The 25,693-nt window shown below is 42.7% G+C and overlaps 1 protein-coding gene across 2 annotated transcripts; it reads right to left on the bottom strand.

Annotated features, from left to right (window-relative positions):
* Window positions 1-329: 329 nt before the first annotated feature.
* On the bottom strand, window positions 330-25,334 carry arid3a (AT rich interactive domain 3A (BRIGHT-like)). Of its 2 annotated transcripts, none has more exons than XM_047050281.1 (9): window positions 24,821-25,334; window positions 17,842-18,532; window positions 17,261-17,543; window positions 8,666-8,738; window positions 7,348-7,531; window positions 6,837-7,072; window positions 6,239-6,529; window positions 4,953-5,042; window positions 330-4,752 (listed from the first exon to the last, which is right to left on the bottom strand). In XM_047050281.1, exons 2-9 carry the CDS (start codon window positions 18,471-18,473, stop codon window positions 4,607-4,609), a joined length of 1,935 nt encoding a protein of 644 aa, XP_046906237.1. In that variant the 5' UTR covers window positions 18,474-18,532; window positions 24,821-25,334; the 3' UTR covers window positions 330-4,606. The 2 variants fall into 2 exon arrangements, with proteins under 2 accessions (XP_046906237.1, XP_046906238.1); XM_047050282.1 differs by having other exon boundaries at window positions 6,239-6,526.
* Window positions 25,335-25,693: the final 359 nt, after the last annotated feature.

Genomic DNA, 25,693 nt, shown 5'->3' with positions numbered 1-25,693 from the left:
GAGCCTCAAGAATCAACGTGATACCGAACTCACGTTGCAATGTGAGGTCACTGACTACACTAAAGGGTGCCAAACTAGATAAATCCAATTATTTAGGCCAGCCATCAAACAAAGCTGTGCAATTATGAGTCAAGTGGTGTACAGTTGATTTGTAACATAGTGTTTGTCCGAGTTTTGACTATTTAGGTGTTGTTGATGATACATTTATCGGGACAACGTTACATTCTAAATGTCCAAAATGTATTTAGTCAAGTCACATCCACTGGCCATGTGCGGTAATAAGTTCAGTTCTTTATATTTTGTGTGAAAGAGTAGCACTAACACCTCAATTTACATTTTAGGAAAAGATTATATTTATTTTAAATTAAAAAAAAAAAAAAAGGAACTCACGCAAACACATACTGAGTAAATAGGCAAGACACATTCTTCACCCCCACAGAAAGTCTTAAAAATAATAGATCTCACATTCTAAAATGCTTGTTGTCAGTCATTAATAAGGGCATTACACCTTGCTAATAAATGATCGTTACAACATGCCACATTTCCACTTCACTGTTTCCTCATATTCTTAGAAACATCCCATTTAGTGAAATAAAAATGTCATATAAAATTAGAAATTAACACACATATACAGACTGTAAAATACTTGTGCCTGTATCTTAGAAACTATGTGTAGACTGTGGCAGTTTGTTACCGGAGTATAACCTGTTAAAAACAAAGTGCTACATGACAAATAACCTGTAACACACCAATAATGAGAGAAAAGGAGAGAGAGAGAGAGAGAGAGAGAGAGAGAGAAAGAGCAAGTGAGAACTTCCCCCTGTGCACACACTAAACTGTAACTTTAGCCTAGCAGAAATACATCTGTAAAACTGGAGGTAGAAGTATATTTTCCTGAGAAGAAGACAGAAGCCTCATTAAAATGTACTTTTTTTCTAAGAACATTGAAAACAAGCCAGCCACACCAGAGCTGGTATGTTAAATGAGCATTCCTCAAATTATCATGATTATCAATATCATAATTATCAACATCACCACCATCTTTAATCACCACCATCATCATGTATGCCATCCTTTCTAGATGTAATCTCTTGTGTCTAGGGTTGTACAGCATATCATGAAGAAATAACTACAACATAATAGTATATAGGTATGACAATCTAAAGCCATCAAGTATTTTTTGAAGCATAATGTTTAGTTCTATATACAAGTTAATTCAAACAGTTGTCACAGCATAAGGCATCTTGTCAAATAATTGTTTAGTCGACAATGGTCTTAATTTCATCTTCACATGCTGTGGTCGTCCCTGCAGTATACAACATGCCACTTGCTTTAACCTACTGCAAGGTTAGTTTCATGTTTTAAGGCGTACATTTCAAGAAGAGAAGATATAGGAATAATGTAAAAGGGTATGAAATGTAAAAGAATACATCTTCAATAATAATAAGATTGCCTTACGTGAATTGCAATAGGCAAATTAAATATGTAAGGGGTTCAATTAAATAAAAACAGGCCCATTAAGATGCCATGTTGAAGTCAAAATTGTACACCTAGCTAAGGAGAAGAGACAGCAAGGATTCTGAAGGCAACCCAGATCGATATGTAGGGTTTAGACAGAGAATAACAAATGAGTGATTGTAACCAATCCACCAGGTGGCAGCACCACTTAATCTTCCCTACATCTCAAACACTTCATAAAAAAGGCTTCTCTGGTTTCCACTGCATGTTTCCAAAACAATCTAAACTGACTATGAAGAATGATTATGGACAGATTTGAGATATCATCCGATTGTCTACAAATTATTTATTCTTCACACCATCTCAGATAATTTGTCAATGCTGAACACAATCTTTGCCATTTCGGTCAATAAAAAGCGGGTTTAACAAACACCAGCATATATTATCTTAATATAACTTAATAGTGATATTGTGTGATGGTATTTTAAAACACATCTCATTGAGGTAGAGGCTTCATTCAGGTCAAATAAATCAGCTGGAGATCCGACCATGAGGTAAACCGTGCTGTAACATCCCTCTGATTGTCACTACCACAAGGTCAAAATCAACCTTCCCTGAGGATGCTAAATACAGAATCACTGAGTGATAAACCCCATGGATAAATGTAAAATGTTATAGTTTGAGTACCTATGTGGTTCAAATGTTAAATCTGAGTGCTGCAAATGAATGGATATGTTTTAAACTTAAAGCTGGGTGCATTGATGTAGCATTAGGGATAGGGAGGTCACAGGGACCAATCTAAAAAAGCAGCTCTGACCTATTGATCAGGATTGATTGGGTTTAATTCCACCCCCATCCCTTCAGCTGTAGCATACATTAAAACACATCTATTTTACTTTCGGCCATTCGTCATGACAATAGTAGACTCCCCGATGAAAATATTTGTACAATTCATTACGGTTGGGGAAAAAGGATGATTGTGTGTAGCTAATTAAGTCAAACATGTACAAGCAAGCATTACTGTACATAGGTGTTACTTTACTTTAAATCTAGCTTTAGAATTGTACGTTTTCCCGGGCCCACTGCTGATAACGTGGATTTTTCAGTAGCTGAAAGCTCTGGAAGAAGTAATTGTTTTACACAAATCCCACAAGGGGATCTATTCCTTTCCCTTGACATAAAAGCCTTTTTTTTTTTTTTTTATTCCCTCTTGTTTACAAAATGTATTGAGCATCACATGAGTCTCTATTGTATCAACTGTAATAGATCTGTACAAATGTTTGCAACCCAACTGTGCTGACTGATTGACAATGCACAATGAGAACATGGACATTGCATAATATAGATGACTTCTTAAAAGGCTTAGTGGCTTTTCACTATTTTGCTATCTTTGACAATGTTATTTTATTTTATATACCAGCGCGTCTGTGTGAGTGTGTGTGTATGTATGTACATTGTTGATAAAACTGAAAATTTGTGAAGAACAAAATGACATGAGAACTAATACCTAACAGCAGAGCAGTGATGCTCCCGTAATAAAAAAACAAAGAAAAATGAAGACGGCGAGACGAAAGAGGAGACATACATGAAGCATTGTTTCATCACAGATCTGAAACGTAAAGGCAGAATTACACCCAAGCACATCATGATTGTTAATACAGTGAGGTTTACACAATAAGTACTGCTGTCATACTCATTGTGTAAAATTATTTTAAGTCAAGTCAGGGTCTACATATATATATATATTTGATGATACACATTTTTGTTAGAAAGATGGGTAAATCTTTAAGGCCTCAAAGCTTCCAGGAAGCATGATTGTTTCCTGCATCGCTATGGAACATAGAAAAAGGTAAATGTAAAGGCTAGTCAGATTGGTTATCTATAATCTCCTCAATCCAAACTGGTCAAGTCGACCCTGTCCAGACTGCAGATGATGATATAAGTCGATGAGAACTTGGGTCTGAGAAAAGAAAACCAGGCAAGCAAGTTAGTGTGTTTCATAGGATTCATGCATCATCTCATAGAAAGTATGTTGATAAAATTGAGAAAAATTATAACTTGTTCCACTCTGTAACATTGACTAATTCCAGGTTATATACTCTACATTTGTCCCAATACCCTTTGAAGGGCCCCAAGTAAATCAACCTTGTCTGATAGCAGTGAGAACAAAAAGAAGCAGCATCCTTAAAGAACCAAGATGCCCCAACCCATCTCTTTAGTCTACTTCTGCTACATTTGCCAGGAAAAAGAACAGAGTTATAAAAAAAGAAGAAGCTCCAACTCAATATTGAGAAACAGGGGATGACACGTAATGTTTCCTGAGTAAAACAAACACTTGCATTAAAACTAGAGATGTGAGAAATACAGTGATTGTTTCATTGCAAGTTTGAAGACACCTGAGAAAAACTACAAAACACACAAATATTAGGCCTATGAGCATAAAGGATGCTTAGCAACATACATCAATGAAGTTCATAAGTCTTTAGGGGTCATGTGACAAAACAAATACCTGTGCTGAAGGTACAGTACAACCCCTAAAAAGGATCACTGCCAAGACTGTTTTGACTGCGTTTGAGATCACAGTGGTACTTTGTTATTTTATGCCCTTAAGAAACAACATATACTTTAAAGCTTTACTTATCAACTAAAGATATTAATAATTTTCTCTTTATAGAATCCTAAATATATTGTTATACAGTAAGGATGTTAGTGGTGATTGTGAAGATAATGATGAGAATAACAATAATGATAATGTTACTGTAAAAAAAAAAAAGTTTTCTTCTTGAGAAGAAGCTTCATTGTCAGTCAGTAGGTGTGTTTACGTGTAAACAGTGTATTACCATTCCTGTTAAGTATTTATCTTTTGTTCTCTGATAATCTGTACATTGTTGTAGAAATACATTATTCAAAGGCTGTGCATATATTTATCATATACTGGCTCTTTGTTGGGGTTTTCAAACTCATTTTGGCTAAACTGAACGGATAAGGGAAGGTTTGGTGAGAGAACCTGAGATAGTTTACTTCAAGTGGTCTGAGTTTCAGTTAGTCACTTCTGCTTGTATTCTCCTTCTTTTGGCATAGGCTATGTAGAAAATGAGGTTGGATTTTGGCTTTAGTTAGCATCAAAAAGGTTAAGGGTGTATGATTGTTAAGACGATGGGTGGTTGGAGGTGGATGAGGTAGGTGTGTAGGGGACTGGCTGAGGCCCACTGCGCCCGCTAGGAGCTTTGTTGTTAATGGATGATCCTGAGGGTCCTGTCGAGGCTGCCCCTGCTGCCTGAGCAAAAAGAACACCTACAGAAGACAAACAGACAGGAAAAGTGTAAAGAACATGAGTCTTGTTACAGTTCAAGTGTTTAGTTTCCGTAACAAATATAAATCTCCACTGTTAGCAGTGTAAACATATTGACGATAACGCTCAACATCCGCTTAAGAAAACACCTGGTCTGTTCATGCAGTTACTTCCTGACTCGTCATGTGACGGGGGGACTCACCAGCGTAAACCACTCCATTTAGTTCCACTGACATGCTGATGCTGCTCATTCCGTTCGTTGTGAGGTTGAGGGCTGAGTCCTGTCTGCCATCTGTAAAGGGACATTTAGCATCAGATTCAGAGAACACTAGTAAACTGCCATAAAAACCAGGAGAGGAAGAGTTCAAGTTTTTTTTGTTTTATCATACAGATGTACATGGACTGGATTAGCATTGGGGCAGGGCCAACTACTCCATATTAAAAGTTAAACATGTAATAAGAACTTTACTGGGAAGATTGAGAGACCGTTCACATCAAATTAATTTCTCAAACTGACCTCTGAACCATCTGCTGTACCAACTACCTTAAACATCCACAATAATTTCACATCAAATTAAATTTTATAAACTAGTCTCACACACAATGTATATTTGTCCTTGCCCACATATATACATTGATGGTCTTCTTCAACAAGCTCCACTAACACACTAGCTAAACAACTTCACATAAACAAATCTATGGTTGTTTATGTAGCCTCACATGAGGACCCCAATAATTCTTTAGGTCAAATAATGTAGAGAAAAACAAACAAACGCTAGGTCTCCTTTCCATCTCATCCACACAAAAACTATAAATGAAACATGTAATTTCCTTCAGTACTGTATGACGTTTTCCACTGACGCTAAGACGACATTGATTCTATGAGCTTGGGGATTTCCTCCACACCAAAAAAATACCATATTCTTGAAGGTGCAGTGTATGCAAAATGTGTGGTAGGAAATGATACTGTATTCAGTGATTTCACAGTAGTTACTTTGAATCAAACCCTTAAGTGAGTCAGCTGGCTGAGCGGTTAGGGAATCAGACTTGTAATCTGAAGGTTGCCAGTTCGATTCCCGGCCATGCCAAATGACGTTGTGTCCTTGGGCAAGGCACTTCACCCTACTTGCCTCGGGGGGAATGTCCCTGTACTTACAGTAAGTCGCTCTGGATAAGAATGTCTGCTAAATGACTAAATGTAAATGTAATGTAAAAAAAGAAAAAAAACTTCCCACATAAAATCCCTTACAGTCGTGACCTATAGACAGGTTGTGTTATGTGTGAACAAAACTGACACCAACCCCATCCCCCCCTGAAGAAGAAACTTGCTTCCATGGGAGTAGCTGTCATGGTGTACATGTCCCACCCACACTTTCTACTAAGATAATGATATGAAACGGGCACACTCAGTCATTCAAAAAAGCAGTCGCAACCACATTTGAAAACAAACCTATGACCAAGTCTAGTCCACAGTCTCCCTCCCTGTACCTTGGTTGTTGATGCGGATGTTCATGGGCACCTGGGCGGTCATGGCCAGCAGGTTGTGCTGCAAGGCCCTCTGCAGCAGCCTCTGGTGCTCCTCGGCCCCCAGGGCCATCTTCTTCTCAGGGGGTTCTCCCGCCTCCAGCTTGTCCCTCAGGTGCTCCAGAGCCGCCATCTGGGCTGCCATGGTAGCCTGGGCCGCTGCAGCAGCCTGGGCAGCCACCATCGAGTGGCCCGCCATCGCTCCGGCGGGCATGCGGCCCATACCGATCCCGTGGGTCAACCCACTATCCTCTTCTGGGTGTAGGGAGGGGCATTGGGGGGGGAGTGTATTTTAGATGAGAGTTTGGATGTGATGGTTTTTTGTCACATTCATCTTTCCATCCTTTTGCTATTTACATATGTTATGTGAGTGCAGAACTAATATATTTATTGGCAGGATGGTGGCAAATATAAGTTGTGAAACATTTGTGCTACGGTTAAATTGCTGACTTTGATACCATTTCTAAACAACAGAATCACAGTGGCAGCAGTGTAATGTCAATAAAACAACAATACAGCAACAACAACAAAAACCAATCCCATCTAACCCATTTTCTTTTACCTTTCTTGATTTTCTGGCTGGGGGTGAGCGAGGCTCCATTGGTGCCCAGGCTATGCATGGAGAGCTTAGGCGAGGACAGCATGGTGGGGGTTCCATTGGGGGAGTAGGTGAAGAGCGAGCTTCCGAAGCTCTGTCTTCGGCCCTCCCGTCTGTTGCTGTCGATGGCGGCTTGGAGCTCGTTTGGGTTGCTCAGGCCCCTCTTGTCACATTCGTAAGGGTACAGGTACTTCATGTATCTGCGAAGGGCCACACTTCGGTCAGATGTTTCGCAAGGAAGAATAGGAGTGTGGAACTACAGCTTGCCATGGGAACAAATACAATGTGTGATTGTGTCCAGACTCGGTTGTAATGGGATTCTGGATCCTAAACTACCTTTGTACTGTTAAAAAAAAAAACGTGTTTTTAAAAGGTGTTTTATTGGAGGCCCAGTCTGAATCCTACCCTAGCTTTGCACTGTGGGAAACCTTGTTAAAAATGAGTTGTGTTGGGGGGGCCACGTGTGGTGACTTACTGTGTTCTGAGGGTGAAGGCAGCGCTGGTGATGGAGGTGGGCAGGTTCAGGCCCTTGGTGATCTCCCTCCACAGCTTCTTGTTGATGACCTCCACCAGGCCTCCCTTCTCCGTCACTAGCTGGTACAGCATGTACAGATCCAGCACCTGCTTGGCCATGATAGGGATGCGGTTCACAGGCGTTCCTACAGGGAGCAGGCAGAGAAAAGTGTTAGTGTTTTTCTTTCTGATATATTTTTGGCATTTTGCTTTACTGGACTTTGGAGTTTTTAAGTGAAGTGAGACAGGAAAGGCAGGGAGAGACATTGGGGGAAGGTATTCAGCAAAGAGCCAAGGCCGGATTCAAACCCGGGCTTCAGCCAACATGCGTTTCTCTGGTGAGCTATGTGGCACCCCAAAGCAAAAACACAGCATGAACACGGTATATGCCATTTCCCATCGCAATATTTAAAGAGTGCAGATGGAAACAGAAATCGCGACTTGGTGTGCTTGGAAACTGAAAAAAACAAGACGTTAAAACTAGACGTAACAGAAGGTAGTCATTAAGCAAAATATCTCACTGAAGCCACAAGAGTTCTTAGTTGACGACTGAAAACCAATGCTCTTATATTTCTAATCAGTTCCCCATCTTGACACCAGAGGGCACTCTCGTATCCTTCCACGGTGCTGGGCAGACCCGCCCATACATCGGTAGGATAACTAACATTGTAAACATCATACACAGGATTTTCTACATGGAGTCAACATCAGGCATTACGCAACCCAAGGAATGCATGCTGGCTACATTTTCTGAGAGGAATGTCTCTTCCAATTGTTGCTTTTAAAGCGATCCTTTAAAAAAAAAAGAATGATTTAATATGTCAACTTCTAATTTATTTCAAAGTGCAAGCTGTTTCAGTGAGTCACATACGAGCAAAGTAAATGCAAACAGGTGTGAATATGAATTCAATCCCGTTAACAAATGCCAGCATTCGATTTAGCCCTACGATGTGGGTCGAGCAAGCACGCCATAATGAATAAAATACATGAAGATCCACACATCTAGCTGTAATCTGAGAGTGGTGTTTCATATGTCAGGGAAAGGGGGGATGAGCAGGTGGCACACACACACAGAGAGAGAGAGAGAGAGACAGAGGGCGAGAGAGAGAGGGGGAGAGAGAGACAGAGAGAGAGAGAGAGAGAGGGGTAGGGGGGTCTGTGAAACTTGCTATCAAAACCAGTCTTCCATTTAGCAGTCATCTCTATGAGTCTTGCTTTGAGACATTGGCCATGGGGGGGGGGGGGGGGGAGTGTGCATCCACACACATACACCAACTTACCTCTCTTCTGCATGAAGCTGAACAGGTCGTCCAGAAACTCTTTTCTCTTCGGAACTCCATCCAGTTCATAAAGCTGTGTGGAGCAGAGGGGAAGTGGGGGAGGGGGAGGGAAAGAGAGAAAGAGAGAGTGAGAGTCAAAAAGAGAGCAAGAAAGAGTGACGGGAGAGTGAGAGAGGGTGAAAGAAAATGATAAAGGTGGTTACAGCTGGAAGCAGATTGCCAGGAGAGTTTGAGCCATTATTGCCCCCCAAAAATGGAGAGGAGAGAGTGCGCCATCAAACGGAGGAGGCCGCCTGATGAGAACCTGATGTGGGCCAGCTGCTATTGGGGCTGAGGGGTTCCAGAAAGTTCAGTGAAAGTTAACAGTAAAAGTAGAGATCACCCCAAATAAATAGTGGGAGGCTAGTGTTGTTCTCTGTAGAAGATACTATAACGACCAATTCTTGGTAGAGAGGAAAACAGTTAGCCAGTGGTTCGATGGACTACACATGATTTTAACTAACTAGAGAAGAACATTGTTTCTTGTTTCAACTGCTAACCCACACAGACACACACGCCATACATTCCCTTAGGCACACACAAGGGCATCACTGAGAACAATAAGATTCCAAACATACACAAAGTTAAACTCACTACCCAACTCTACACTAGTCCTGTAAAAGTACTTTTTCCTTGCGGTAACCACAAACAGACCATTTTCTTTGTGGCGTTTAGCACTCATTAGTGACACCGAGCTGCCCTAAGATCTTATTATCAGAGATGGGGGTTGGATCACAGGGCGGGGGAGGGGCGGTAATGTAGTGGCTGGAGGCAAGTCGAGTCTTAATTACAGGATGCATGCATTTCGAGGAGTGCTGCACCATAAATCTTGGAAATGGCTCCTCTCTGTCTCTCTCCCTCTCCCTGCTTCTCAAACAGACACATCCCTACACCACCCCCTGCCCACACACACACACCCCACCCTGCCCACACACAAAGTTTTTTAATGGATCACCCTGACTCTGCCTGAATCACTCCACAGCTATCAGGATTTCCCTTCTCCTCCCAGCCAATCAAAACGATTGTCTCCACTGCATTCTTCCTGTCCTATTTCTTGGAATTGAACGAGTCGCCTCCTTCCTTTTGCTGTGGCTATCCTAGAGTTGTAACACCTCCTGATACCCAGGCCCCCTAACAGATAATCACAATGACGGAGGACCTGTCTGGACAAATGGAGAAAACAAAAGAACAAACCGCAAATTAAAAAACACGAGTTCCCTCTAGGTTCTGATGGAACATCATAAACACGGAACGTGCAGTTGCTAGTATAATAGCTAGATGAGAACAACAGTTGCCAGGGTTACTGGTGAGAGTGAACAAGACAACTGAAGAGAGTCAAAAGGTATTAGAAGTAAACACAAGCAACCACTTGGCACATGACAGAAAAAAACCTGACAAGCATCTTGTTTGCTAAGCAGTGTACACAGGGTCTAGAACAGTTAGCATTTCTAACATTGAACATTATACAGGAGGTGCCAACCAATCGGGTCCCATTACGCCCCATGCAGGGGCCCCAGTCTCTCTTATTACTGGATCCAGCTGCATCCTTTCCCAGGAACTCTTTATAGAGGCCCCCCCCCCCCCCCCCCCCCCCCAACTCTCTCACACACACACAAGCATATACAGCGTTCATGTACACATGACCCACTCAACCCCTTCACAGCATAACACCAGCAGATCACATCTGTTTATCTAGGTTGGGACGGGTGTGGCTGTAATGGCTATGAGTTTTCAGATCAAGTCAAATCTATAGCACACACACCGATATAGGGGCGTCTCCTCAAATTGAGTTTTTTTCTTTTCAAAACCAGTACGGCAAAAAAGCTGGGTCACGCAGGAGTGGAAGCTAGGTGAGGGTTGTTTTGTCTCCTCTCCCAAAAGGTTAGATGACACTACAAAGGGCCGTGCGCCTACTTCAGCCAAGCAGACTCTCGCCCCCCCCCCCCCCCCCCCCCCCCCTCCACACTCTTTTGTTGAGTGAAGTGCCATCTATTCTGTTCTCTGGCACCAGGGAGTTTGTGTTCGTTTGCGAAGCTTCCTGCCTCCTCTGATCCTCCCAAAATGTTACAATGCAAGGACGGCAAACAACACAAAAACCATCAGCGACTTCACTGTTGATGCTCAAGTCTCTGCAATGTAAACATGACCAATGTAGCAGAAATAGCTAGCGAGGGCTAATTTCTGCGCATTCTAAATCAATGAGGGTGGCCTGTTGAAACGTCTACAAAATATGAAAAATGAAAGACGACATTAGAGAAAACAAGTTACCCACGTTTGAGCCATTTTTCTGACATCAGAGGGATGAAAATAGCATGGGTAGCTTCTGCTCCTCAAAGATATTAGGGGGAAAAGGACACCACTCATGTCCCAATACAAATCATGCTAGCACCTTGCAACAAGTGTCGTGTAGCGCATAATTGGGCCTCGCTATTGAACCTTATCCCGATATGGACATTGAGAGGGGAACCCCATCGAGCTGATGCGCCACATGAGACGCTACGTCTTAAACACTTTACCGTCCTTCACACCTGTCAATCACTTCAGGCACCCGCACACGAATGCGCGCGCCCACACACATATGCAGGAAATAACATACGAGCACGCATGCACACACCAAGTAAGTTCACATGCCGCGCATTTGCACATGCCTTCAAGTAAACATGTAGGGCACATGCAAAAACACACTCTCATTCGAGCCATTGGAGGGAGTGGGGGAAGGGAGCGTAAGGTCAGAAGGGGGAGGGGTAGCAGAGCACAAGAAGCTAGACTTCAGCAGTGTGTAGAGACTTCTAGATGTGACGTTTGTGAGCAAGGGGCACATGATCATATTCAACCAAATAGTGTATTCATTGTTTCAATTTGAGGACAATAAAAGTCTGCCGTCTTTCAGGAGTGACCATAAACAGTTTGTGTCATTATTGTGTTCCTGTTACACTGTTACAATCCTACTTTCAAGGCAAAAGAAAATAGAGGCATTTTCAAACCAGTTTTACAAAGAGCAGACCCCACCTTACTAGACCTGTGTCACGTACTAGGCCTCACGTAATAGGATATTTAGTTTCAGGGCTATTAGGTGATTAGTCACACTGAGCATATCATCATACTGCCATCTCCAATGTGCGTTTCCTTTTTTGTATCGAAAGGACACATTTAGCTCAGTATACTACCAGTTCAGAAGTGAAGGTGTATGAGCAGCACATTCATTTCTTGTTCAGCTACCCCTTTCGTCACTTAACGTTCAATGAGACCTGAAATGTACGTTACGTTTCTCTTTCCCCTTGGCCCTCTCTGTCTTTATGTCACATACGTAGAGATTCAAAAGGTTCACACCATGACAATTTCAGTTAGCTATTTAGCACCCAGACTGGGTCTTCCTGTCTCAGATATGTATGTAAATACATTTATTTTGCTCTCTCTCTCTTTCTGTCTCACACACACACGCTCAATCTGTTCCATCTATCCTTGCACGATATCTCTAACCAGTCTAGTCCGAAAGAGGTTCGCCAACGTATAGAAACTATACATTTGCATGGAAACAAAACTGGTTAAATGAGCTAGGCAGGACAAACATGCTCAAACACATCCTAATCCTGTTTGAATTCCTAAAGATCCACTGGGAGGTTGCGGTATCATCAGGATTAGTAGGAGAGAAACATTTACAAACTATAGGGCCTATTTTAAGCGAACACATTTTGTATCAGATACATTCTGAAGCTTTAAGGACGCATGATAGCTGTTGACAGGAGGTTTTTAAGTTTTTCCTGTGTGACAACTTGATGCCTACCCCTTGGGGCGAAAGATTATTGACAGCCTCTCTCCTCTCTCCAATGATTTAATGTGTTTCTCCAGCTGAATATATCTACTGCTGACATGGAAATGGAGTGAAAACCTGAAGACGACACACATGACATGAAAACAGTATGAATGCTATTTGGTGCAACATTCCGTCCAACAGCTGCTGCTGGGAAGCCTAGTAGGCTTTGATAAGAATCAGAAATAGCCGCCAACTTATGAAGCATGTAACGTCTATGTGAGTGACTACGGATCATGTACTGATGGCATGTCCTAGTAACCACGGTGTTAATGAGGCGTATCAAATGTAGACATGCCAAAAAGAGTTAGGGAGAATGTTTTTTTTTTTTTTTTTTCACGCAAGTGGGTGTAGCCATGATTTATTTTCAAAGAGGACATATAACAAGTCTCAAATAGAAAACCGGGCAACCAGTTCTGGAACCTAATGGCTTTACAGAAAGGGAAGAAAGCATTTATTCAGCGCCAGGGCAGATGATGGGATAATGTCGTCTCAAATGTCACTCAGAGATGGAGACAGAGATACAGGAAACCCAGGGTTTGAGCCAAAGTTGGGACAGACAAAGAGAGGAACATGTTGTGTCTCTGTGAACAAGGTCGCTCGCCCGGTTTCCCCTCCCTCTCTCGGCGGGACCTCTTGAAGCGTCAATCACAAAGATTGATTGCCGTAGCGATGAGTCTGATGGCTGACTACCTTGTAAGCGTCACCAGAGTCCCTCCCCTCAAGCCCCCCTCCCCTCAAGCCCCCCTCCCCCATCTCATCGTGGCTCCTTAGTGATGGAGATGTCTTGGACGCGTGGAAGGCCTTGCCTGATCAATAGGTAGATGGGCGACACTTAACCTTTGGTGACCCCTGATTTGTCCTTCCCTTGTGTGCTGGCCAGTCTCTTAGTTGTCCCCTGAGACATTGGGGACAAAGGCGTGAATCTCCGTAATGGTGCTGGAAGGGGTTCTGTATTCAGCCTAGTAAAACTTCCCCTGCCAAAAGCAGCTGACAGCAGGGTCTGGCCTAACCCAAACCCTGAACAATAGGTTTGGAACCCCCAAAAAGTGTCCTGATCAACATCCAATATATCGGTTCATGTAATGATCTGGATTGCATTGTGTTTTAATTGGATTCAGCCACGGCATGCCTTAGTGCTTGTTGGAGGCCACTCAACCAATATGGAGGTATATTTCAAAAAAGGCAGAGAAGTAATTCAGATGATGGAAAATGAGCAGTCCGACCTTTTGCCCCCAAATCTTTCATACAAAAGAACACAACCCTTTTTACAATCACAACCCACTGAGAAATGGTTGGAGGCGAAAAGCACACAAGAACGCCCTTTGTAAGACGAGGTATTTTGTCACGATGGCCCCTTTCAACATCCATATGCTTTGTTGATGGACGTCTAAAAGTCGTTCAGCGTAATCACATTTCTGTCCTTGTGTTGTGGCACAAGGTCACACTGCTGGCTTTCCTCCATTAAAGGAGGTATGGAAAAGCAAAGAGAGGCAAGTACACAAAAACATATTCATAAGAACACACACACTCAAAAAGAAAAGATGTCGAGATGCTGCCACAATGACAGCCTCCAATCCATTACATGGAGAGAAAAACATCCATTCTCAATCTCCCCCTGGACAATCAATCAGAGGTCCAATGACAACAACATCACTAAGAAACAGATCAAGGTTTCAGAAAAAAACGGATTGAACTGAAACAGCGTCTTAAAAGTTACACGAGAGAGGCTATGTGAACGGAATACTGATGAAAAAGTGCTGGCCTCAGCCTTTATGCAATATTTGTTTACATTCCTGCTGCTCTCCCCCTTCCATCTAGCCCATATTGAGTGTCTGCCAATTTCCAGAATCCCCTTGGCTGTATAGTTCTGACATCAGTCCCACACTAAAAGCTGGATGTTATCCAAAACGCTGCGCGGAGCTTTGCAGCCAAAAGCCAACATTCTTCTTGTACACGTACTAGTTAGCTGCTGTTCAAAGCGGAACCCCTTTTGGGTCTTCCTCCCTCCCCTTCCTTCTCTCTCTTTCCTTGTCTCTCTCCATCTTCCTCTCTCTCCCCCTTCTCTCTCTTTCCTTGTCTCTCTCCATCTCCCTCTCTCTCCCCCTTCTCTCTTTCCTTGTCTCTCTCCCCCTTCTCTCTCTTTCCTCGTCTCTCTCCATTCCTGGTTCCTGGATTCCTGGTCACACGTCACTGCAGACGTGAAAGATTCATATTTATTCTTTACAAGCTCCAATTAAAAATCTCGCAACTGTGGTTCATGTAGTCTCGGATAATGAGCGCATAGTCAGCATTACCATGTGTGTGAGCTAATTATCTTAATAGTCTCAGGCAGTCAAAGCCTTAGGTCAGCCGCTTCACCAGGGAGACCTTGAGCAATCTATAGGCAGTTTTCTGATTTTCGCAGTCTATACCCCCTTTCACAATCCTCACCCCATCAGTATTTTCTGGACAACCTCTGTGGTGTTAGTACAATGAAAAATTAATAAGAAGGACTGAAGTTGTTTGACATAGCATTAGCCAATGCACCTCATAAAACAGCTTAGGGCAAAAACCACAAGAGCATGTGCTTAACGGACCATTGCATCAGCAGAATCCGCCCAAAAACCAATCCCAATAAGTATCCCTCCCTGCTGGCTCCTGTTCACCCTTCACTTCCTGTGGTCACTAAGGGCCCTACAACCCCCCTCCTGTTGTGTGTGTGTGTGTTTGTGCAAATCAATGTTTAATGCCAAGTCCCCTCCGTTCAGCCTCATAATACTGAGTGCAATGAATTTTTAAAGAGATCCTTCCTTTGCTGTCCATCTGGGCTCCATCTGCCCTGCTGTCTGCATTTAAACTAGAGGGCCGAAAGAGACACGACGAGGAGGAGACTTCAAAGGCATTCTGGCTTTTTGGGGGCTTTTTCACCTGAGGATGAGAGTGATCTGGCAGAGGGGGGGAGGGGGGGGGGGGAGGCAGGGGGGGGGGGGGTTAGAGGACACCGTGTTTTTTTGGAGAGACCACAACTCAAGCCACAACTTCCAACAGTGCCATGTTTACGTTCTTAACCGCAGACCCTTGCTGTCGTACATTGTATAATACAGTCACAAACGCAAAGTCACATGTACACAGACACGACGCAGTTCAAAGTACCACCTTGAAAGACCCTCAACAGAAAAGCTGAATGTCTTTTGTATACCTTGATAAAGCAAACTCAATTCTGAGATTCTTCTCAGATATCACTATAATAGAGAATACTGGATCAGTTGTGTTTTTTAGACTAATTCACAGTAGCATTGACAGGAGTCTTGCTATATCAAAGTATTAGGAGGTAAATGTATGGGTATCAAAACAGAGAGGGGTGGGGGGTGTAACTGAAATAACGCAGTTCAAATGGCAGCCGACCAGCAGTAAATTAGTTTCGATTGCAAAATAATTCTGAGCTGGTATAATTTGATTTTGGACGATTAATCCTTATTTGACTGTAACTGTTCTGCCATTAGCGTATTTGCTGTGTCAGATACTGGACTGCTCTCCCTTCAAATGTGTATAAATTATTAAACACATTGTAATTAGACTTCCAAATAGACTCTGGTCACTGGATTTAGGAGCTAGACATTGTGAGGTGGTGTCTCTAGATTAGTCAAGGGGCAGTTTGTTAATCTCTTTGTCATTGCTTGAATGTCACCTGAAATTCTAGTTCGGGCGATACAGAGATCTATTTTAGTTTGAGGGTGCGCTAACTGACACAGAGTGATAGAGACATGCAGCTTTTCTACGGAGGTCTGGATCTAGAATGGTCAGATTATCACTCTCCCTCAGGCTCATTCCAACTGTCTCCACCCACCTGCCCAAAATAAACCGTACAGTCTTTAACCCCTTCCACCCAAGGGAGCTCATTCCACTGAGACCGTGTTCCACCCTGCTGCTCACATTGCATATAATGATCTGTAAAGTTAATTACATCAAATCAACAGAAATGTTTGAACACTTCAAACCAATGCAAAATATATACATATGTACACTTTTTTTTATTCAGTTATCTTGAGGTAAAAGCTGCCTTTGCGCAAAGACAGTTTTTAGTGTTGGACTGCGTAACATTATCTTAACAGACAAGGTCCTGCCTCTGTTGATTATATACCTGTCACATATAGTCTTGGGAACTGAAGTGCTCTATAAGAGGTTTCCCACAAACACTGGCACAAAAGAGACAAGCGGTAAATCATAAATTCCAAGTACCAAGTTCAGGAATTCTAGGACTACTGAGGCCGCCCCGCAAAATGCATCTATTTTGCATATTAATTTTTTTCAGCTTTGTTCCCAAATAAGCCATTGGTCTTGTGCAAGTCTCACATTTTCAAACGTTATCATGTATGTTTGTTGTATTCACCCTGTTCCTTCTTGCTAATAGGCACATAAAAGAGCTAATAAATGCAAACTAGCTGTAAACGTAATAAAGTGCTAATGCTCACAAACATGTCAACATGGTTTCAGTACACAACCTAATAGGTTCACATCTCACGTTTAATGCAATTCATGTCCTGTTTGTATTTGTAAACAACTAGCCTCTGCATTTAGCAGGACTGCCTGCTGGTCGTTTGAAATGATTGAAAACAAACTCCAGAATATTTCTGAATGGCTGAGCTGTGAATTCAAAATGCACAATTTAAAAGAACATTTGTTTCCGTTGGAAAAACAACAACTTTAAAACAAACGCATATCAATGATCTCCCTCCCTTCCCCCCTCCCTCCCTCCCTCCTACCTGTCTGAACTGCTCTTCGTAGGTCCAGTCTCCGTGGTCCTGCCCTCCCAGCTGGCTGTGTGCGGCGTGGGGGTGGGGCACGGGTGCCCGGGGCTCCTGCTCCAAACTGGGCCGGGCCTTCAGCAGCTGGGAGTGGGGGTGGAGCTGGCGGTGAGGCAGCAGGAGGATGCCTTTCCCAGGGGCCACAGCTTCACGCCCCGTGGGCAAGCTGTCCTCACCCAGGTCGTCATCATAGTCCTCCTCCATCTCGCCTTCAAAGTCCTCCTCGTCCCACTTCTGCTTGCTGAAGAGTGGAAAGGCAGATGGAACGCATATTAATGGCAAGTTCTCTCTCAGAAACTTTGAGAGAAGTCTCGAAAGCGTTTTCTGCCTCATCAATTGGTTGGTGTGTGTCCTAAACTGTGTACAGTAGACCAAGCACATGGCCTGAAAACACTTCAAACACGACCCAGATGCTAATCAGTGATGGCAACCTTATAATATCAATACCACCATCCTATCTGCCCCACCCAGAACACAGTCCAATGTCTAGAAACGGCACTTGATCCCATTTAAACGTAAACAAAAACCCTCCCACTCACATCTGCTCCTCCTCCTCTGACCCCATCATATCCTTGTACTGCTCCTCCCCTTCCTCCTCGTCATCTTCCTCCTCGTCCTCCTCCTCCCCGCCGCTGCTGCGCTCCGACATGGGGCTGTCTGCCGCCCTCTGCAGCCCCGCCGCTACCGCCCGCATGGCTGCCAGCGCCGCCATCTGCGCGTGCTCCGCCTCGGGGGCGGGGCTTCCCATGAGCTCGTCGGCGCCCCCCGTGGCGGCGCCGCGTGCCTGCGTCTGGCTCGCCGCCGCCGCTGCCGCCTGCTGCTCCAGCTCCAGCAGCAGCTTGGCCCGCTGCTGCCTGTGCAGATTCTCCATCACGGCTTGAAGCTTCATCTCCAGGGGGAAAGCGGTGCGCCCGTCAGCCGCCTCCCTTCCCCTCCCCCCCCCCCCAAAAGATGCACCAGTCAGGGGCCAGTTGAGGGACAGCGCCTCCTTAGTCCTTGGATGCTGAGGGCGGGCGGGCGGGCGCTGGACCCTGATGGAGAGTGTGTTGGAGATGCGGAGCCTTGGGAGGAAGGAGGAGGTGACGGTGTGACAGTGGCGCTCAGAGGAAGTGATGGGTTGTCTGGGGAGGTCTCTTTCGTAGCTGTCAAAGCCAGTGGGGACAGCACGCATACACAAGGGTCCTTGTCTCGAGGAGTGGACCTCTCTTATGAAGACAGCTCTACCAGGACCTGTAGGGGGGGGGGAGAGAGAGAGAGAACAAAAATGTGTTATACCCCTTTCTATGACAGGTGGAAACAAATTGTGTTGAAACCAAAAGCACCGAGGCTGGCATCTTGCAGGTTGCGTTTCTCCAAAAAGGAATCTTGACTGCTTTCAAAGAAGATATTCTGGGGAAAGCATCAGCTCAGAAACAGACAGAAAACCCCTGAGATATAGTATGATTCAGCAACAATACAAATGTAAAAGGGGGGAATTCCGTGACACGTGAATAAATCACTCAGGGGTTCCATTGTTGTGTCATTTGGCCTTATAATGACATTACGGTGACACCAGAAAATGAATTTGAACATGAGTGACATAGAAAATGGTTTAATGGGCTGGACATGTTTGGCACAATGTGCACCTGGTATCTTTTATGTGAAATGGATATCAGCTGACTTAGCATTCAACTGTTAGCTGTGCACCACACAGTGCAGGGGGAAAGGTCTTCATTTGGATTGGGTCATATCTGGGTCAGGGCAAAAGATAAGAGATACACACAATGTTCTAGAATCAATAACACGATGTTCTAGAATCAATAGCACACAGAGAAATTAAGATGGATTATCAAGGATGTCGCATCACAGAGTTTGACAGCAGTTGTGAACATTTTCACTTGGACTCATTTAATTGACAGTCCAAAAAAATGGCAGTTAAAATTGTAAAAGGTCCCTTTGATTACGTCTCTGTGTCTGCAGGCTACACTAAAAAACAAGACGTTTGTTTTATCATGATGTAAAAGACATACAGTACTTATTTACACCACATACAGTACCAGCAGCAGCTGTCTCGCTGCAATCCTTCAGGCCAACATAGTAGCATACAGGATTATAACATTTTATCTTATTTTATAGTTTTTTTATTGCTTTGTAACTGTAGTAACTTCTTATCTTTTGAAAGACAAATGAGTCACGCACATGTTATACGGTATCAAAGGGAAACTCCTGTGTGTCTGTCTGATCTGTTTATATAACGTCCTAAATTTGTTCCACTGAAAAGTTATCTTGGGAACCCCATTCCAAGTCACAGCTACAGAAATGATGGAACCAAACTGAGCAGCATGCATCAAATCATGCATGCCGTTTTTATGACAAAGCGAAAGGACGAACAAAAGGTACACAGATTTGTTAATCTCTTTTGTTCGTTTATTCCAGTGCATGTTGTCAGGGGTGACCGGGTGCTGTGCGTCGTTCAGTTACTATACATGCAACGCAACTCTGGTTTCAAACTCGGCGAGGCAAGCAAACCATTCCCACTAAATGTCAATGTCAGGTGTTTTTTTGTGGGCAATTTCTGCTTTAACGTATACCTTAACTGATACAGGGAAGAGAAACAGGAAATGTAAGAGAGAAAGAGGTAAGGGAGAGAGAGATAGGGGAGGACAATCAGACAATTGCCCAGGGTGGATTTGAACCCAGTCCCCTGAGTTGAGGCGTTAGCCTTGACAGCAGAGACACTGGGGCGCACCAACCTCAGGTAGTTCAATAAAGCAATATTATATGTGACCTTTTATCACCACAAAGTCCCCTCTGAGTTCAAACATAAATGCAAGCAGCTGTCCACTTGCCCTGGAGCCCTTGGTTAGCAGAGGGTGAGGGGTATGCAGCTAGGTAGGCCACAAGAAACACCAGGCGGTTGAACGGCTATAGGAAGGACAAGGGGAGGATGAGGGGAGCTAACGGGTTAAACGTGTCCTAACTACTGGCACACAGAGGGAGGCAGGAGTGGGGGCAAAAGATTGCACGGTCTGAACAAACAGAACAGGGAGATAAGGAAAAGCGCAGAGGGTCTAATTCCAGAGAGATAAAGCAAGGCATCGCCTCACATGCAGGGTCTGCAGAAGTCCAATATCAACTGGCTTTTAACATACCTCCCGGGATGTAGAACGCAATGAAATCTATCGACTCGATTGGGAACGTTCACTGATTAACTGTAGGTAGAACGCAGACAAGAGTTGATGGTGCAAAAACCTTAAGGTAAAGAAGCAGAAAGTAGTAGGCAGCTGAATTCAAGACGTTTTTCTGATAAACAGCCCAGCCCATTATTAAAATATAAAATTGGGCAATGGTAGTCTGCAATTACAGACTTCAGTGATCTGTGACCTTCGTCCCAGCCTACACAGTCTTTCACTGCCTTGATTCTAAAGCAGAGCGTATAGGCAACACTGCCATTACAGTATATTACTGTATTTCATGTTTTGCTTTACGATTGCCAAGTGCAGTATTAAGACTAATAACAAAATGTGCTGAACTGAAGGCCTTACAGAGCTCTTAAGAAATTAGAAGGAAAAAATTGAAAAGTTTCTTCATTGGCCTGGGGGCAAATTGGGCAAACTCGATATTGCTCACATGTCATTTCCCCATTTCCATTTCACATAGGATCTAAACCTAACAGTTGTAATTGTTCTCCCCCCCCCCCCCCACCCCTCCACCCCTCTAACATTAAAGAAAACAAAACGAAAAGTCAGTCAATGGTATTGCTATATATTATATGTGGCACTTTCTCACATTCCACTCAGTATTAGCAAGGATGAAAGCAACAGTGGCTCCATTGAGCTCCACAACACCAACAACCACATCATTGAGGAACTGTCACACGCAGACTGGTCACGCTCCTTCCACCAACGTCTTCGCAATCCGGCGGAGCGATGGCGCTAAAATCTGATTAGCGAAGCCTGGCATTATTAATGTTAGCAGCTATGACTCAAACACTGATGGTTTTCACTAAGTCTTATACTTATTATACCATTTATGGATTTTGTCAAGTCCTTCAGTAAAATTAAAACATGTACAATGGACCAATATTATTAAGGCCAACAGGATTGTTCTGTGTTTTTTTTTACCCATTTTCACAGCAATATACAGAAACCATCGGATATATGGAATGCATCTAGAGGAAGCATTTAGTTAGCATGAACATTTATGATGTTCATCCTTGAAACATAAGCTCGGCTGGGCAGGATTGGGCTTGGCCAACACTACAAACACACTACCTTCTCTCCAAACCTCTCACCAATCAAAACATTCTATTCATTCATTAGCCAGTTGGAACGCGTTAGAAATAAGCTTCCATGGTAACCTTTAGACATCAGCACAGGTAAAGGTTGTTTAAATCTGTTCTCACCATTGAATCTGATACTGTCACCCAGAGGGTGGGGACTTCAATCATAAATGCAGGATCATAAAAACTTGACAAACTAGTTTGTTTTCAAGATGTGGGGGAGGTCATGTCATTGTGAACTTCCACAATCTGTTCTTCATAAATTTGAGACAAACATGTTCAACAAGGAGGATCGCAGATCTTTATGTGGCTATATAAACATGCTCCTTGTGCAAATGTGTTGATGCTAGTCATTGTTTTACATGGAACACCACCCATGTTGATGACATGCATGCATAGCATGCAACTCATTCAGGAGCAAAAGAATATGAGTGATTTCATGACTACTTTTATTCCGGGGGCATAATGCCAGCTTCCTCCTCCAGAGCACACTGAAGCCAAGGGCTGTAAATATCAAAACACAAATAAACCTCCTTGATGGACACATGCGCGTGTGTCGAGTGTGCACTGGTATCCAGGCAGACACATACAAGGATAGCTTTGGGGATCCATGCTGGCCACTACACATCGACTAGCAGTTGTCCACAAAAACGTACAGGCCATAGCAGGGTTATTAGGGGTGTGGATACCGTGGCACGACCCATAGTGAGATCCTTCCCAATGCTCCGCTCGACCTACGTCACACTCAGCCGGATGGGATTCCCCATAGCTCAGTGTGAAGATCTTTTCTTTTTTTCCCACATTTTTTGGCAGGAAAAACACAGAAATGGTCTGCCTGCCAAAAAGACTCTTTGAAATGTGGGTTTTGGCAGCAGAACAGCTGACAACAAGCCAATTTATGACACGTTTTCATGTTTTGAGAGGAACTAAATTCTGGAAGTGAGATAACATCATAGACTTCCATAAAATGAAAACTTTTGGGGCTTTGTCGGCTGTAGGTCTTGTTGAACGCAAGGCGAAAGGTCCATGTTCAAGCAATCCATAGTGTGAACTACCCACAGACTTATCTAATATAATCTGACATACAGTAACTGGTGGCAGTACATAAGACTAAACTAGACAACCAGTCGTCACCTGAACAGCATTACTGTCTCCGATAAAACTGACTCAAACCTGTTTGACTTGTCTTGTATGAATAGAGATTTGTTCTCAAAACAAATAACTAGTTTACAGGCCAACAAATCATGTAATAACTAAGATACTGCAAAGTTGATGTTTGCTAGTGAGCATTAATGATGAAAAGCTCAATTGTCCAATTGACTATCATCTACAAATGTACTTTCAGTTACACTTCATATAGACTGTAACTGAGACAAATCCAATTGCACATTATAAAGGGCATAGGACCAAGCATTTTTCACAGTAAAACGTTACAGATTTTCTATAAAATACTACACATAACGTATGAATTGCCAAAATGATTTGATGTGTCAAACCAGACGTTTGTCGTTTACCACCATTTTTGAAATTTCCCCTTCAGACTGCACAAAAAAAGAAAAACCAACATTAGTGAACCATGGGTGCATTCAAAACATCAGTAGCTAAATTGCATAGAAACAATAACAAACTTTAAAGAGAGAGAAACAAAAACAGGCATGTACTTCAAGTCATGTTATTCATTAGGCTGGCTTCATTAAGGAACGGAGGCCTTTAAGACCAGAACTTGATCACCAACCATACGTTCCTAATCCACAGATGTCTAATCACAAACCAATCCCTTTTACTCAGAGGCCCCGATGAATCCGTTCATGTTAGAATGGATGTTACAAGTTTACAGGATGCAGCTTTGGGTAAATGGCACATGAACTTTGTGGCTTTAAATGTTGTCCAGTGTCTACAGATCAGTATGGTTTAAAGAAAGAAACATTTTAAGGGAAGTAGTATATGTAAACAGTAGATAGGTGAAGAGATTCTGTGCATTTTAGATGAAAAACTGGATTATCAAGCATCATTAGCAAAGTTATCATACCATCAAACCACATAACATCCTGTTCATTGTAACTAAGGTTTTTTTTGTGTGACTAAACAGGATAAGAAAGTGATTCAGACTGTGATTAAAATCCTTTACCTATGTTGTGTAACATAGTTAAAGGTAGAATTCTTTACACACAAAGAAAAGTCACTTTTTACTTTTTATCAGTGACATTCACAGAACAAGTGTTCACCTAATTCCATGCTTTGGTTAAACAATACTTTCTATCCAACTTCGATTATGCACACATGACTTTAGATGCATGACAGTCTCACATCTAGTCACACAACGAAAGAGCCTTAAGCAACGACATAAATTGTATCATGTTGTTGTTGGCATTTCAAAGCAAACTGATCATTGCTTGATGTATGGCGCAATATTGAGTTTAGCTGCCTATTTGGCTGTTCCAATATGCAAAGCGTTTGTGTGTGTAAGTGTATTAATCTTCCACCAGACAGAAACGGTGCAGTCTTTAGATTAAGACAGATGAAAACCCTGTGTCTTCTCTATTGGGTTTGTAGACTATTGTACGCCTTTGCCAAATCAACAATTTATAAAGCAGAAGGGCCTCGTAGGCGCCATCGTCACGAAGACAACCATGTACGTATTTGACGCCGCCTATGAAAGTAATTTGACTTCTTTAATTTCTTACGTTCGAACTTTAGGCTACAACAACGTAAAACATCGGACATTTTTGATTAATCGCAAGAAACTATATGTCTATTTACGGTAGACTATGCTAAACTGTTCAAACGTTGAGCGTTACACATGAGCTCAAAATGCAAACTGATTACGACTTTTTCAGTGGTCCTATATTTCCTTTGCCAAGCAAATAAACAGAATACAGCCTTCTCCGAGTTCACTCTTCGCAGAAAAATCAACATAAAATACAGTCATTTTTGTAAAATTAAGTTAACTTCTGCACATCCCTGGCTGAAACTATTTGCATTTACATGACGACCCCATGCTACCTATGAGAGCAGTTTCGTTAATAAATGTAAAAGGGAAAAACTGTTGATCATACACTGCTACATTGTGAATTCATCACGGACAGCCTGTAAGCACATACGGCCGCCTGTACGCAGCCTATAGGAAGAGTCTACTTAATGTAGCCTGACTGACATAACCACCAATATTTACTTACAAAATAAGCGTAATGTAAACGTATGGTGATTTTAATCTATTCTAGGTAAACCAAAGGTATATGAAATAGGAAAAAACCTACCAAATGTCTTCCGTTTGTTTTACCACTCTTGGGAACCGGAAGAAACATTCCTGATTTCCACTGGATCCACGGCGTTCTGGTGCTTATCGATTGGATTTTGTACAGAAATGTAACGATATCATTGGGCGGTGCTCATACTACACAATTGCTACATTAATTCGATTTCTGAGTATGGCTCGATTGAGAGGTTACATAGTATCTTTGCGTAATCTAAGGCGTGCTCACAGAGTCAAATCATTGGTTGACAAACAGCAATCAGACGCAAATTCCTAACCTCTGAATCAGAGGGGCCAACCTACCCCAATAAAAAAGGGAATGTCGGTCAATGCAAATATAGTGAAGTCACTAACAGGAACCAATCCTAACTGACTTTTACCAATAGATTACAACTAAGTGTGTCTGATAACTATAAACGTGCTATATTTATCCTATTCTAAAATACTCAACATTTCTCTCTAACTTGCACATCTCGACTTGGTCATTACGTCTGAACTGTAACTATATACAGTAGATTGTCCCTTAGCGTTTGTATTGTACATACCATTTACGGTTTTTGGCCACGTCCCCTTGGTTGTGATCGCTTTAACCCTATGTAGGCGGGTGGTCTATCTGTGCTTAACAAAAGCAATGGAAAGGAAGCAAACCAATCTAATGAAGGAATTGAAAATAAGTAGGATCTAAGATCGGTCTCGTCATAATGATAGGTTTTCGTTATTTTAGCCAGTGATTTGAAGAGATCCCTATGTCATTTCTAAACCGTTATAAAAGTCAGTGGAATTTACAAAAACCTTTTTATCACAGTAAAATATAATTGTTTAATTATTTAAATTTAATGAAGTCAACTGTAAATGATCACAGAAGCATTTTACAGAA

The sequence above is a fragment of the Hypomesus transpacificus genome, unplaced genomic scaffold, assembly GCF_021917145.1.
Source record: "Hypomesus transpacificus isolate Combined female unplaced genomic scaffold, fHypTra1 scaffold_107, whole genome shotgun sequence".
NCBI lineage: Eukaryota > Metazoa > Chordata > Actinopteri > Osmeriformes > Osmeridae > Hypomesus > Hypomesus transpacificus.
Note: the sequence above shows the minus strand (reverse complement) of the source record. Positions and strands in the feature narration are given on the sequence as shown.

Coding starts and splice junctions, on each gene's coding strand:
- arid3a (XM_047050281.1), bottom strand. CDS start 18,473: ATGCGTGCTGTCCCCACTGGCTTTGACAGCTACGAAAGAGACCTCCCC. Junction 17,544..17,841: donor TCAGAGGAGGAGGAGCAGAT/GTGAGTGGGAGG, acceptor TCCACTCTTCAG/CAAGCAGAAGTGGGACGAGG. Junction 5,043..6,238: donor CATCCGCATCAACAACCAAG/GTACAGGGAGGG, acceptor GTCCCTTTACAG/ATGGCAGACAGGACTCAGCC.